Source organism: Schistocerca serialis, chromosome 1 (assembly GCF_023864345.2).
Source record: "Schistocerca serialis cubense isolate TAMUIC-IGC-003099 chromosome 1, iqSchSeri2.2, whole genome shotgun sequence".
Lineage (NCBI taxonomy): Eukaryota > Metazoa > Arthropoda > Insecta > Orthoptera > Acrididae > Schistocerca > Schistocerca serialis.
Window position 1 is genome coordinate 88,077,919 of NC_064638.1, and position 16,368 is coordinate 88,094,286.

A 16,368-nucleotide genomic window follows, 5' to 3' on the forward strand; every position below is an offset into this window, starting at 1 on the left:
GTTAACAATATTCCTTAACAAAGAACTGGCCAACTCGAACAATAGGATTTTAGTCTTGTAGACGAGAGCATTGCCACAGCTAGAATTACACTTGCTTATATTTTTCTTAATTCAGTTGTATATGTGCTCCTACCTCAATAAATTTTACCCTGCAGCTCAGATATTGTCAAACCATCTATGTTATGATCGCACATGACGGTCTCAGCAGCAGTAATATGTTGCTTATTTTAGTAATCAGCATCACTGAAATCCCGCAAACACCTATGCAAAGCACAGATATCCAAAACGCAAACATTATTCTCCGTTCCCCACTTCCTATTTCAGTTTGTGTATACTCTACGAACACACATAACCCCAAAACTCATGCAACTAGTGTCGCCAAAGTTGGAACACGCCGAAAGTGTTTAGTTTCACCAACGAGTTGCGCAAACGCGCGGCGCACATGCGCAGTGGCCGGTAGCGCAGTTGCCTGCAACCTAGTGTCGTCGTGTAAACTAGACTTAATGTAATTAACATTCCGTCCCAAAATCACGTGACTTCATCAGGAGCAGGACGAAATTGTCATTCTGCGCATCCGAACCCTCACTTCATAGGTATTTATACTCTATAGTTGAGACAAGAGATCACTGGTACTTTCGAGCAAGGAGGTTCGAACTTCCTTCCCTTGGAGTCTGTGATCCGTAGATGTGGGCGTGTAGCATCTCTGTGGATTGCTCAAGGAATATCGTTTACGCAGAGGTTTTAATGTCACCTTGGAGATAGATTTTTTTTTTTTTATTGGTGTCAGTGTGTTTCCCAGAGTGGAGTGTGCTTGTGGCGTGGGTGTTGCGTGTTGTGAGTGTGAGTTTGTAACTGCTGTTAGTGATGTTGCAGCGGGGCGTCCGGATCTTGTGTAGCGGGACTTCACAGCGGCAGGTTAGTACTGAAAATTCTACTGTACATGTGGTAAAGTGACATTTCTACTGAAAGTTTCCTGTTACAGTAATTTCACCAGCGCAAATCTTCTTAATACCAGAAAATCCTGGAAACCCTGTCTTAAAGACTTTGTGCTTGTTCTTAGAACGAATATTAGCCCGTCTGTCGTGTAAACTTTCAGCACCGTAAGAAATCAAGTATGTAAAATTATTGTGTTCGTTGTCGAGAGGAATTCATTACCCGCGAAACGAATTCGTGAGCTCCATGTAGTGGAGGTTCTTTATTTAATGACACTGAAGAATAGGCTGGTAAGCACAAAAACTCACACATGTAAGCAGAGGGCATTTCTTTTAGCTTGACTTAATCATAGTAATATGTAAAGTTGCTCTTACTACATCAATTTGCGCAAATTATATCAAAATGCAGTATTTTTTTATGATTATGTGGACAACATTTATTTTAATTGAGCGAATTAGTCTTCAGAAATTATATACACGCATGTGCCATATGCGAATAAGTTACGTCCCCTGTGTGTGTTTTTGTTTTTACAGTGACTTATGCCAGCAATGTAGCTACATTTGTTTATTAACGATATTCTGGTCATCTAAGTACAAGCTTACATAATGTGATAAAGTGGATGGCATATGCCAATCCTTTTGTACCAACTGCCAGGTTTTTTGTTTGAAGATTTATTTCATGTATGGACTTCGATGCCAGTGAAGACGGTGTATGGAATAGCGAAGAGGCGAGAGCGTGTTGGAATGTTGAAGGCTTACCAGTAATACTGAGAATATGCAGGAGACGTGAGCTGCCAATTGCCCTCACCCTGAAACTTAACGTCGATAACATGTTTGTTTACCTGCCAACACTGAAACTGACAGTAGAAACTGCAGTAAAATCAGAGCGCCTATGTCAAATATAGTCTCGGACGAATATTTTGATACATATTATCTAATGACATATCACACGTAGGCCTAAACCACAAAGAGTGTCTACTGTGTAACTTTCACAAAGATTAGGAATGAAGGAGGTGATGCAGTGGTAAGACAATGCTCATATTGTGGAAGACAGTCATATAATTCCTGTCAGGCCATCAATAATTGTGTTTCCCATAATTTTACTAAATTGCTTAAGGGAAATCTCTGGATGGTTACATTGCAATGGCAAGACAGACCTCCTTCCCCAACCTAAGCATGTGTTCTGTCTACAAAGCACTTGGTGTTGATGGAAGGATAAACCCTGGCATCATTTCTTCCTTCCAGAGATGAAGGTCCTAACTCTTGGAAGGTCTTGTGGATTAACAATTAAAAGTTTGATTTTAAGCCATTATGTTACAAAATGTTTTCACACCAGATCTGCAACTCATTTTCTTGAATACAGTGTGCTACATGTTTTACAGTTTGTTCAATTTCTATGACAGCAGAAATGGTGACTGTGTTCAGTGTCCTGTTGTATGTTTGCAGTGATTGAAATGTGTATGAGTTAAATTCTTGCTTCATCAGTGTTTGAAACATTTTCTGTTTCCCTTTTCATAAATAATACTGAAATTTACTTCAGCTCATATTCAGTTATCGTAAATCGTGTCTTGTAGAAAATGCAAAGTAGTCAGGACAGGTACAGAAATCTGTAATGAACAGCTGAATTACAGATGATGTCAGGGAAATGAAATTGTTTACTGCACCACACATGGAAACTGTTGATAAACCTTGTACTTGCTAAATTGGAGGCAAGATAGGTTATATGTTTTCGCATTTGATTGTGGGCTTGTCGCAAAGGACAGAAGTGTTGATCACTCTGCCTGTGTAAATGGAGGACACAGTGGACTACCTCATCATGGGTTTACTCTGTCAGAATAGATACATAATTACCATTGGCTTAACAACTTTTGTCATGTGTATAGTTTAACACCTTACACCAACTTGCCACTATTCAGAGAGTTAAAGTGGATGATGATACCCTCAATGATGAAAAAGGTCTCTAAGCTCTGTTTTCTTTTGACAACTGTATGGTTGTCTCATTACCTAAAAGTGGTTTTGGTTTGTTGAATATGGTGGAAGCAGAAACCTGATTTCCAATCCTCAGTCATATTGAGCACAGCCTGTATACTGTAGGATGAGCACTTTGGCCTGACCAGTTCGCTGCACTTTCGTACAATCATTGAATGGTCAAGGGGTGGTACTGCTTTTCAGTGCATAGGTGTGATACGGAATTCACACTGCAATGAGCTTCCACTATTATATATGTAAATGATTGTACTGTGTTATATGCTACTAGAGAGACAAGTGTAAGTTTAATGGCTCTTTAATGTAACACAACTATTTCATCAATAATTAGCAACATTTCACGTGATGAAGGCTAGCATGTCATGAAAAGTAATCAGTTGCTGAAACTATACTGTAAATGTGTATAAATTTTCCTTGTTAAAGTGACTTTTTTTTCGTATATTGCCTTTCCAGATGCAATCAAGAATGTTGATGTCCAAGATACTGGCAAGTAGTAGCATACTTACTCTTTCTTTTTTGTGTGTGTTTTTAGTGTAGAGGTTCGCCGTGAGTTTTCCGGTCCATTTGAGTATGAGCTATCTAAAAAGAACTTTTGACTAAATACAGGGCCAATGTAGTACGTGAATGAAATTCTGGAATAATAATAAAGATATCAATTTCTCATTTATGTAGCTAATATCTCTCTCCCCCCACCCCTGCCTCCCTCCCCAATCATAGCGCCTTACGTCTCCCGCCCCCCTCTTCAATCATAGTATCATATGTGTGTACACCATATTGAGATTTATCCATGATAAAAGTGTGTTAAAAATTCTCATTTGGCTTATTTTTAAATCCCATTCATTGCTCTTTGGCAGTTACCAAATCATGTTAATGGTAGAGTAGCAAATATTCATAGGAGAGATGAATGATTATTTACAGAATTCTTTAGTCAATACAAATGCATCACAGAAATATTTAAACCCAGAGTGGGAAATTACATGCTCCTTTGGGGTTCTCCATGCCCTTATCAGAAGGGCTCCCTCCTAGTAGATATCTCCAGCCAGCTCAGTCTAATCTGTTTGAACATGGGTACACCCACATTTCTTTCCAATTCCACACACTCCTTTTCCCACTTTGACCATTCAATTCATACTGCTCAGCTTGCTCATCATCTCAAGTAGCTCATTCTCTGACACACACTTGCCTGACCATTTCACAGGTGTCATTCGTTTGCTGATGCTTGTCCCATCTGGGTGTCCAGCCAAGTGGCAGCTTTCCAAATCTGACTGGCAGCTCTACTCCTCACTGGCCACTTTTGATGAAAGCCATTTTCCTTGCATTGATGACCAGGTAGAATACCTTACAAGCAATACACTTACTGCCACAGAATGTCCCATACCTTGCATCTCTTCCTTGCCATGACGTACCCCAATCCTCTGGTGGATTGAGGCATGCTGTGACACAATCCGCACATGGAGACTAGCTCTCCACAGTTTTAAAAGCCATTTTCGAGGATAACAAACAGGCTTGAGGGCTTTATTTTCAAAGCTCTTGTAACAGTTTTACTCCCTCTTCTCTTTGGGGTAATCTCTGTTAGCTTTCAGGAACTGCGGTTCACACCCTGGTTTCTAGTCTGGCCATAGCAAACAATGTCATTTTAGCCCCCTTTTATATCCCCAACACCTTGGGCTGATATTTTGCAGACATTTAGAGTTACATCCACTACCATCCTGCCTTTTTCCTTCTGAAATGGGTAACAGAGGCAAGGACAATATCTTTCTCCTCCCAGAATTGTGAACGTTACAGTACTGCTTTTACTGAGGGTGGTTAAACATACGCTATCTTCATCCCGGACTATTCCGGGACTGCATGGCATTAACATTCTGGTGTTGCAGCACATATCTCTTATGGCTTTTGCTTTCTCATTCGTACACATAACTGCATTTGGACAGATGGCATATTTCCCAGTTGCCGGCAAGAAGCCATTGTCATTCCCATACCTGAGCCTGGTAAGGACAAAAGCCGTCCTCCTAGCTGCCGCCCAATTTCCTCACCAGTAGTGTCTTCAAGGTAATGGAATGTATGATTAATGGTCGGCTGGTGTGGTTGCTAGAGTCTGCGTCTACTCACTATTGCACAATGTGGATTCCATAAGTGCCGCTCTACAGTTGATCATCTCATTACCTTGTCAACTCATATTATGAACAATTTTTTGTGGAAGTGCCATATTGTGACTGGAGAAGGTGTATGACACTTGCTGGATGACAGGAATCTTCCATATTATTTACAAGTGGGGCTTCCGGAGTTGCCTGCGCCTTTTTATCTGAGAACTTTTAAAAGGCCGTGTTTTTACATCTGCATATCCATCTATCTTACATCATCTTAACACCATCCATCATTACAGAATATGTTTAACCGCTGGCGCTTCTATACTAGACGCATTGGGTGTCTTTATGCTGAGCCTATTGACTTACCGTTATCGTAATGGCAGGATGTTCTCCTCAGTCATTACATGAGCATGTATCTTCTGTGCCCAGTCTCCCATCCTATGCTCCCTTTTTTTGACAATTCCCTTGAACACAGGATGGGCTGCGCCTTCTTCTCTGTAGCCTGATGGTGTTCACTTTCGTTTGCTGCTTTAACAGCTTTATGCTTCATGCCATGTTCACCATGTGTGCAAACTCTTCGCTGCCCTGGCTTTGTGCTGAGGTACTTGTTAATATCGGACTCCATTTGCTTCTTAAGGACACTATTCCTGGTGTATTGCAGTGAGTTTCTCTCACTTCACACAATTCACACAAGGCTTGGGGACAGTGTCTTCGTCTACACGGATAGTGGTGTCGAGTGTGCCTTTGTACTTGGTGATGATCCTTTTCAATATCAGCTCCTTGACCACTGCTCAATTTTTACTGCAGAGCTCTATGCCACCCAGTACATATGGAATGTCTTCACTGGCTTGTGTGTGTGTGTGTGTGTGTGGGGGGGGGGGGGGGGAGCCAGTATAGTGTTCCTGTGGGTTCCTGGTCACGTTGGCGTGCCAGGGAATGAGGCTGCTGATGCTGCTGCAAAGGCTGCAGCTCTCCTCCCTTGGCCTACTAGTCATTGTGTTTCCCCAGATGATCTTCATGTCACTGTCTTTCAGCATGTAGTATCACTTCAATGTGCACAATAGTCTTTTCTCCAGGGGTACAAACTCCAGGACATTAAACCTCACCCAATAATGTGGTAGACTTCATCTTGGCCCTCACATCACAATAAGCTCGTATTAGCCCAGCTGCATATAGGATGATGTCGTTTTATAGAGTGTTTAAAATTAGTTGCGACTTTTGGTAGTTCCGCACTGGGCGAGTAGGGGCAGCGGTGTTGTCGGCATGTGCTGAGCGCTCCATTGGGCAGCAATAAGGCCACACCTACCTTACATCGCAGATTTTAGCTGCTCCCAGGCAAACATTTTTTGGTGGCAGAGAAATGATAGTAATGAACAGAGAAGTTAAATCAAATGATCATTTATACACACTCACAGTTACGGTGTAAATGGAGTGACCCAAGGGAAGAACCGTCACTGTCCTCTTCCTCGGAATGTACTGGCCCCAATTGAAGTTGCCACCTCTTCAATCTTCCAGCAGTCCTTCATGAATCCAAGTCTCCTCAGCTACCTTCTTCGTATGGCTGACAACTCAAGGCCAGTCCTCTGAAGTAACATTCACTATGGCTTCTTTTGTCAGCATTTTAATGTCACTGAGCTAAACTTCTTGTTGTTTTTTGCCACACTACCTTTCACCTGCCCTCATACATTCACAATAGGATTTAAATGAGAGCATGATATGGAGGAAGCCTGATTAAATTATGGCCTTATCAGTAGCCAGTTCATTGACCTGATAGTGTGGAGTTTTTATCTTGTAAAATGCTACAATATCATTTAACTCAACCTTATTCATGCCAGGTTCAATTTTATCCCCCCTCCCCGCAGGTCCGGCAGTTGGAATAGGCTAGAGGTATTCCTACCTGTTGTAAGAGGCGACTTGAAGGAGTCTCACATGTTTCGGCCTTTATGTAATGGTCCTCTGTGGGGTTTGACCTCCATATTTCAAAATTTTCCCAGAGAGCAAGTCAATTGGGGAAGGTGACTTACGTGGTGCATTGTGTCCATTGTGCACTGAGACCTTTCACGTCCTATGTCGATGTGGATCTGCACTTCCGCCCATTCTCATTGTACAGCTGTTGTGCAAGGTCACCCTGCATCCACTGTGCAGTATCATTTATTGTGCTGACGATGGTAATGGACTTGTTTGCACCTGATATCCAGCACAGTAGCAAGTCTGTTGTGGTGGAGCCGCCATGTACCCTGTTGGTTGTAGCCCCCTGACCCCACAGGGATCACTCTGCTGATGCCTGCACCGTTAACTCCCCATGTATGCCAAACGGTAGATTTACACCCCCCTGGAGCATCGGGACTCCTGGCAATGGCTCTCCTACCAGGTGGCCTTTGCTGTGGCTGGGTGGCACACATGGGGAGGATCCCTGGTCAGGGTGGGTGGCAGCAGGGTGGATGCCACATGATGAAGTGTAGATCATCAAACACCAGCAATCTGTAAGTGTTCACGGGCTCAATTCAACACAGAGAAGTCCGGCCCTGAATTGTTCCCCTCTCTGGCCACACCATGGGAAGAACATCAGGCTGAGGATGGCAGCAGCTCTTACTCGCCCCAGTACCTTGTATGTTCGAGAGCAGATGGGGAATCTTTCATAATGACGAAGCCTCAATTTTTTGTTGAGCATTTAGAGGAAAAGTTTGGGGAGGTGGAGGGTTTGTCCAAAATGTGATCTAGGACAGTCTTGATCAAAACAGCATCCTCTGCCCAGTCACAGGCATTACTTGCTTTTGACAAGCTGGGGGATGTTTCTGTAACCATCACGCCCCACAAGAGCTTAAATATGGACCAGGGTAACATATTTCACAGGGACCTTCTTCTGCAGTCTGACAATGAGCTGCGCACCAATTTAGAGTGGCGAGTTGTACATTTCGTTCGGCGTGTCCACCAGGGTCCGAGGGATAATCAGATTGCCGCTGGTGCCTTCATCTTGGCCTTCGAGGCTCATACATTACCCAAGAAGGTCAAGGTGATGGTCTACCACTGTGATGTAAAGCCCTGTATCGCTCCCCCAATGCGGTACTTTAAATGCTGGAAATTTGGCCATAAGTGTTCACGCTGTACTTCCAGCGTCACATGTCACATCCCAAAACTCCACGTGCCCCGCCTCCCATCTGTGTAAACTGCAGAGAGCGCCATTCGCCTTGCTCATCAGACTGCAGGATTCTCCAGAAAGAAAGGAAAATCATGGAGTACAAGACCCTAGACTGATTGACCAACACTGAGGCTAAGAGGAAATTTGAATGCCTACATCCGGTGTGCATGACACAATCTTAAGCTGCCGCTACAACAGTTCTAGCCGCATCAGCTCCACCAACCTCAGTCACTTCTCAGGGCTGTAAGTCTGCACCTGCCCCCTTGAAGGTGGGGGGGGGGGGGGGGACACTTCCCTCCCTCCCTGTTGCTCCTGCACCACCTACTTCAGGAGCAACACTCCCCCAACCATCGGGGACGTCAGTCCCCACTTTTAAGCTGGAGAAGCGTACAACTCCTTCGGCTCCTGTCGCTAGGAGGGGGTCCCTTGGGTCACTCCCTTCCCAGGTTTCTGCTAGTGGGAAAGATGACACCCGCCAGTGGCAGCTGATTGAAGGGCTTCGCGCTCATCCTCAGTCCTGGAGACTGAATCAGTGAAATCCTCCCAGCCAGAAAAACCCGAGGAACAGCGAGAAAGATCCAAAAAGAAGATCCCCAAGACCAAGAGACCTACGGTTGCACCCACACCACTGCTCCCTACAAGCTGTGCGTCTGTGGATGAGGTGGAGATTCTGGCGTCCACCAAGGACCTTGATCTCGCCAGACCCTTGGACACAATGGATATAGACTGCTCAGGCAATAAGTCGGTGGCAGCAGGTGACCCTGAGGCGTAAACTGCCTCATTGGATGCTCCATGCCTTCCCAGTCACACGATGTCATCCTCCAGTGGAATTGTGTCGGTTTTTTCCACCGCCTGGCTGAGCTATGGCAACTGTTAAACTTTACACCTGCTTTCTGCATTGTCCTCCAGGAAACCTGGTTCCTGGCAATGCGGACAGCTGCCCTCCACGGCTATAAGGGATATTACAGGAACCATAGCGACTAAATCAAGTGTCGGGTGGGGTTTGCGTTTATGTCCTAAGCTCAGTCTGTAGTGAAACTGTACCCTTTCAAACCCCTCTTGAAGCTGTTGCTGTCAGTATAAGGACGACACAGGAAATAACTGTCTGCAATGTATATCTTCTTCCAGATGGTGCAGTACCTCTGAATGTATTAGCTGCACTGATTGATCAACTCCCTAAACCTTTCCTACTTCTGGAAGATTTTAATTCCCATAACCCCTTGTGGGGTGGTACCACGCTCACTGGCCGAGGCAGAGATGTCGAAACTTTACTGTCGCAATTCGACCTCTGCTTCTTAAATACTGGGTCCGCCACACATTTCAGTGTGGTTCATAATAGTTACTCGGCCATTGATTTATCAATTTGCAGCCCAGGACTTCTCCCATCTATCCAATGGAGAGTACATGACGACTTGTGTGGTAGTGACCCCTTTCCCATCTTCCTCCCACTGCCCCGGCATCAGGCCCACGGACACCTGCCCAGATGGGCTTTAAACTAGGCGGACTGGGAAGCCCTCACTTCTGTCACTGTTGGGTCTCCCCCACATGGTAACATCAATGTGATGGTTGAGCAGGTGACGCCAACAGTAGTTTCTGTGGCAGAAAACATGATCCCTCGCTCCTTATGGTGCCCCAGGCGAAAGGTAGTCCTTTGGTGGCCTCCGGAAGTCACTGAAGCAATTGAAGAGCAACAGCGAGCTCTACAGCGGCATAAGTGGCACCCTTCCCTGGAGCTCCTCATAGCCTTGAAACAGCTCTGTGCCCGCGTTCACCAACTTATCAAATGACAGAAGCAGGAGTACCGGGAAGATACGTCTTGACCATTGGGTGCCATACATCACCTTCCCAAGTCTGGGCAAAGATCAGATGTGTTTTCGGGTACCAGGCCCCAATAAGTGTTCCTGTTGTTAACATAAATGGCATGTTATCTACAGACACGAACACTATTGCAGAGCACTTGGCTGGGCACTAAGCTGGAGTCTCTGCATTGGAGAACTACCCCCCCAGCCTTTCGCACTCTAATGGCGGCTGGAAGGGAAAGTCCTCTCGTTCACTACATGCCACAGTGAATCCTATAATGCTTCATTTACAGAGTGGGAGCTCCTCAGTGCCCTAGCACATTGCCCCGACCCAGCTCCGGGGCCAGATCGGATCCACAGTCAGACAATTAAACCTCTTTCATCTGATTACAAGCAACATCTCCTCATCATCTTCAACCAGATCTGGTGCAATGCATCTTTCCATCATTACTGTGCTCAAACCCGGTAAAAACCCACTTTATGTGGATAGCTATCGGCCCATCAGCCTCACCACCACTCTTTGTAAGCTGCTGGAACGTATGGTGTGCTGGCGGTTGGGTTGGGTCCTGGAGTCACAAGGCCTACTGGCTCCATGTCAGGGTGGCTTCTGCCAAGGTCGCTTTACCACTGGTAATCTTGTGCCCCACGAGTCTGCTCCACCCAGTACTGGTGTTGCTGAGCGGCGCCTACAGGGAGCCATCCACAAGGCGCAGTCATGGGCTCTAGCCCATGGTTTCCAATTTTCGGCCGCAAAGTCATTTGTTATGCGCTTCTGTCAGCGTCATTCCATTCATCCAATTACGTGGCACATGTTGGTAGTTCTCCTGTCCATCCGAATTACCAGCTCCTTTTCCCACCCACAGTGGTTCATCTCCCACATCAGCAGCCCAGGTCAGAGCTCCCAATTGCAGTTGGTTTCCAATCCCTTCTTTCGGAACTGGAGTCCTTACCTTTTCCACCTATGCTTGAGGTACATTCATGTACACCTCCATGGTGTACGCCTAGGCCGTGGCTTCGCTTGGACCTTTCACATGTCCCCCTGCGGGTTCGGGGGTTAGAATAGTCCCGTGGTATTCCTGCCTGTCGTAAGAGGCGACTAAAAGGAGTCTCACATTTTTCGGCCTTATGTGATGGTCCCCTCTCGGGTTTGACCTCCATCTTTCTAAATTATTCCGAAGAGCGAGCCACTTGGGGAAGGGCGCCTTACATGGTGCACTGTATCCGTCGTGCAATTAGACCTTTAGCCGTCTTTCTCGTCGTTGCAATGGTGTCCCGCTCGTTTTCGATCTCTTGGACGATTACCACGCTCCACTCTGCAGTGTTTCTTTTAACTGCGACGACGACCTTGGCCATTTTTGCACCTAAGATCCAGCACGGTAGCCAGCCCGTTGTGGTGGGGCCGCCATGTACCCTCTTGGTTGTAGCCCCCTGACAACACAGGGATCGCTCTACTGATGCCTGCGCCGTTAACTCCCCACGTATGCCAAGGAGTAGATGCCCATCTCCTTGGGGCATCAGGACTCCTGGCAATGGCCGTCCTGCCAGGTGGCTATTGCTGCGGCTGGGTGGCGCCCGTGGGGAGGGCCCTTGGTCGGAGTAGGTGGCATCAGGGCGGATGACCCGCAATGAAGCGTGGTACATCATCTCTCGCTGGCGGCCAGCCGCCAGCAGTCTCTAAGCGTTCTCGGGCTCAATTTAATGCTGAAAAGTACAATCCGAAAACGTTCCCCTCTCTGGCCACGCCGTGGGAGGAACGTAAATCTCAGGATGGCAGTAGCACTTATTCGCCCCGATTCTTAGTTTGTACGAGAGCTGATGGGGAGTCTTTTCTCTCCACAAAGCCTCAGTTCTTCGTCGAGCATTTAGAGGACAAGTTTGGGGAGGTGGAGGGCTTGTCAAAAATGCGCTCTGGATCGGTCCTGATCCAAACGGCATCCTCTGCCCAGTCACGACGGTTACTTGCTTGTGACAAGTTGGGGGATGTTGCTGTTACGATCACACCACATAAGAGTTTAAATATGGTCCAGGGAGTTATTTACCATAAGGACCTTCTTTTGCAGTCTGATGACGAGCTGCGCGCCAACTTAGAGCGCAGAGGTGTACATTTCGTCCAGCGCGTTCATCGGGGTCCGAAGGAAAATCAGATAGCTACCAGTGCCTTCATCTTGGCCTTCGAGGGTGATACGTTACCGGAAAAGGTCAAGGTGATGGTCTACCGATGTGACGTCAGGCCCTATATTCCTCCCCCGATGCGGTGCTTCAAGTGCTGGAAGTTTGGCCATATGTCTTCCTGCTGCACTTCCAGCCTCACATGTCGAGATTCCGGACGCCCGTCTCATCCCGATACTCCATGTGCCCCGCCTCCCATCTGTGTCAACTGCGGGGAGCACCATTCACCTTGCTCGCCAGACTGCAGAATCCTCCAGAAAGAACGCAAAATCATGGAATATAAGACCCTGGATCGACTGACTTATACTGAGGCCAAAAGGAAATACGTCCGATTACATCCCGTGCGAATGACGTCATCCTACGCCGCCGCTACAACACCTGTGCTCGCCCCATCAGTTTCACGACTTCCGGCCGGATCGCTGAGTGGTACAACTCCTCCTGCCCCCTTGCCAGTGGGGGGCTCTACCCACCGGGTTGCTCCTGCGCCACCTACCTCAGGGGCAACACCATCCCCCCCATCAGGGACGTCCGTCCCTGCTTCTAAGCTGGAGAAGTGTCCAACTTCTTCGGCTTCTCACGCTCGCAAGGGGTCCCTCGGGTCCCTCCCTTCCCAGGTTTCCACCAGTGGGAAGGCTGACGACCGACAGTGGCGTAAGTGCCCGCAATCAGCTGGTCGACGGGCTTCACGATCCTCCTCAGTCCCGGAGACTGAATCGGTGAAGCCCTCCCAGCCAGTTAAACCCAAGGAGCAGCGTGGGAAATCAAAGAAGAAGAGCTCTAAGCCCAAGGAACTCGCAGTGGCAGCCACCCCACTGCCACCTTCCAGATCTGCGTCTGAGGACGAGGTGGAGATCCTGGCGTCCGCTGAGGACGTAATCTGCCTTCCCAGTCCCGTCACGCCTTTCCCAGCCATGGACAACACCATTCTCCAGTGGAACTGCAGCGGTTTCTTCCACCATCTAGCTGAGCTCCGCCAACTTATCAGCCTTCACCCTTTCTTCTGCATTGCTCTCCAGGAAACTTGGTTTCCAGCAATGCGAACCCCCGCCTCCATGGCTATCGGGGTTATTATAAGAACCGAGCAGCTTATGAAAGGGTGTCTGGTGGCGGCTGCATATATGTCCTTCACACTCTGCACAGCGAGTCTGTCCCTCTCCAGACGCCTTTAGAGGCTGTCGCTGTACACGTGTGGACGCCACAGGCTGTTACCGTCTGCAGTCTTTACATTCCACCGGATGGTGATGTCTCGCAGCATGTCCTGGCTGCACTGATCGCCCAATTGCCGCCACCTTTCTTGCTCTTGGGCGACATCAACGCCCATAACCCTCTGTGGGGTGGGTCAGTGGCAACAGGTCGAGGCGCCATCGTTGAGCATTTATTGTCGCAGCTCGATCTCTCGCTGTTAAATGATGGTGCCTTCACACACTTCAGTGTGGCGCATGGCACCTACTCCGCCATTGACCTTTCAATCTGTAGCCATAGCCTCTTACCGTCTGTCCAATGGAGTGTGCATGACGACCTGTGTGGTAGTGACCACTTTCCGATCTTTTTGTCACTACCACAGCGCCACTCTTCTGGGCGCCCTAGCAGATGGGCTATGAATAAGGCTGACTGGGACTTGTTCTCCTCCACTGCCGCTTTTGAGCCTCTCTCTACCGATGACATTGATGCGGTGGTTCAATCGGTCACCACCGGCATCGTTACTGCCGCCGAATCTGCCATTCCCCATTCCTGTGGGTCCCCTCGGCGGAAGGCTGTGCCTTGGTGGTCGCCTGAGATCGCTGAAGCGATTAAAGATCGCCGGCGGGCGCTCCAGCGTCACAAGCGACATCCCTCCCTCGACCACCTTATCGCCTTCAAACGGCTGCGTGCGCGGGCCCGCCTCCTTATCCGCCAAGGCAAGAAGGAGTGCTGGGAGCGGTATGTGTCCACAATTGGCCTCCATGTCACTCCATCGCAGGTCTGGGCCAAGATTCGACGCGTCTACGGCTATCGGCCACCTGTCAGCGTCCCTGCGCTCTCACTGAATGGAGCCATTTGTACTGACTCTGACGTCATTGCAAATCGCTTAGCAGAGCATTTTGCTATGAGTTCCGCTTCTGCGAATTACCCCCAGGCCTTCCGCTCCATTAAAGAGCGGATGGAACGTCGGAGCCTTTCGTTTCGCACCAACCACCCAGAATCTTACAATGCTCCATTTAGTGAGTGGGAATTTCGCAGTGCCCTAGCTGCTTGCCCTGATACCGCTCCTGGGCCAGATGGCATCCACTGTCAGATGCTGAAACACCTTTCAGTGGACTGCCAGCGGTGCCTTCTCGATCTTTACAACCGTCTTTGGGTCGAGGGGGAGTTTCCGTCGCAATGGCGGGAAGGCATTGTCATCCCTGTTTTGAAACCTGGAAAGAACCCTCTGGAGGTGGACAGCTACCGTCCCATTAGCCTCACCAACATTCTTTGCAAGTTGCTTGAACGGATGGTGAACCGGCGCTTGAATTGGGTACTGGAGTCTCGGGGCCTTCTGGCTCCATCTCAGGGTGGGTTCCGTAAAGGCCGCTCCGCCGCCGACAATCTGGTGAGCCTGGAGTCGGCCATCCGTACTGCCTTTTCCCGCCGTCAGCACCTGGTCGCTGTCTTTTTCGACATGCGGAAGGCGTACGATACGACGTGGCGTCATCACATCCTTTCTACGCTTCATGGATGGGGTCTTCGGGGTCCTCTGCCGATTTTTATCCGCAATTTTCTGTCGTGTCGTACCTTCCGCGTGCAAGTCGCGGCCTCGTATAGTTCCTCCCACGTCCAGGAGAACGGTTCCGTTTTAAGTGTCTGTCTGTTTTTAATAGCCATTAACGGTCTTGCTGCGGCCGTGGGAAACTCTGTCTCCGCTTCCCTGTATGCTGACGACTTCTGCCTTTACTACAGCTCTACTGGCATTGCAGCTGTTGAACGTCAGCTACAGGGCGCTATCCGTAGGGCGCAGTCTTGGGCTGTAGCGCATGGGTTTCAGTTTTCGGCAGCCAAGACTTGCGTTATGCATTTCTGCCGGCGACGTACTGTCCACCCGGAGCCGCAGCTTTCTCTTAACGGCGAACTTCTTTCGGTGGTGGAATCACACAGGTTTTTGGGGGTGGTTTTCGATGCCCGGTTGACTTGGCTGCCTCATATCCGGCAGCTCAAACAGACGTGTTGGCGGCATCTCAATGCACTGCGATGTTTGAGCCACACCCGCTGGGGAGCCGACCGCTCTACCCTGTTACGGCTCTACCAGGCGTTAATCCAGTCCCGTCTGGATTATGGGTGCCTGGCATATGGCTCAGCATCCCCGTCTGCGTTGCGGGTGCTGGACCCAATTCTCCACAGCGGGATACGCCTTGCCACTGGTGCTTTCCGCACCAGCCCTGTGGACAGCTTACTCGTGGAGGCAGGTGTCCCTCCACTGCGGTTCCGACGCCAACGTTTGCTGGCCGCTTATGCTGCCCATGTTCTAAGCTCGCCCGGGCATCCTAACTATCGTCTCCTGTTCCCGCAGTCAGTCGTCCATCTGCCGGAACGTCGGCCCCGGTCGGGTTGTCCGATCGCCATACGCGTCAAGGAGCTTCTCTCCGGGCTTGGGCTTGTCCCTGTTCCACCTCCTTTCTGGGCACCTCTGCGTACACCCCCGTGGTGCGTTCCTCGCCCTTGCCTTCGGCTAGACTTGGCACAGGGCTCGAAGGACTCAGTCCCTCCAGAGGCCTTCCGCCGCCGCTTTTCTTCCATCCTGGCCACGTATCAGGGCCCTGACATTGTTTACACCGACGGCTCGATGGTTGCTGGTCGAGTCAGTTATGCACTCACTCTCGGGGACCATTCCGAACAACGTTCCTTGCCGGCTGGCTGCAGCGTTTACACTGCTGAGCTGGTCGCCATCTTTCGAGCCCTAGAGTATATCCGCTCCTGCTCAGGTGAGTCCTTCGTTATCTGTAGCGATTCCCTGAGCAGTTTACGAGCACTCGACCAGTGTTTTCCTCGTTCCCGTCTGGTGATGGCTATCCATGAGTCCCTGCATACTCTTGCGCGTTGCGGCCGCTCTGCGGTCTTCGTGTGGACCCCAGGCCATGTTGGGATCCCCGGCAACGAGCATGTTGACCGGCTGGCGAAAGAGGCGACTAGTGCACCATCTCTGGACGTTGGCCTCCCGGAGACAGATTTGCGAGCGTTCCTACGCCGCAAAATTCTGGACCTTTGGGACACTGAATGGCGCGCCCTGCCTTCACGCAACA

At 48.9% G+C, this 16,368-nt stretch overlaps 1 protein-coding gene across 2 annotated transcripts in view; it reads left to right on the forward strand.

Annotated features, from left to right (window-relative positions):
• The first annotated feature begins 765 nt into the window (after positions 1-765).
• Positions 766-16,368, forward strand: part of LOC126462281 (pyruvate dehydrogenase E1 component subunit alpha, mitochondrial-like) — a 107,305-nt gene continuing 91,702 nt past the window's right edge. The window contains exon 1 of one of the 2 annotated variants that reach the window (XM_050096061.1): positions 766-915. In XM_050096061.1, coding sequence (XP_049952018.1) covers positions 865-915 — 51 coding nt within the window. In that variant the 5' untranslated portion in view covers positions 766-864. The remainder of the gene's footprint in view (positions 916-16,368) is intronic. The other variant, XM_050096060.1, reaches the window with a different exon arrangement.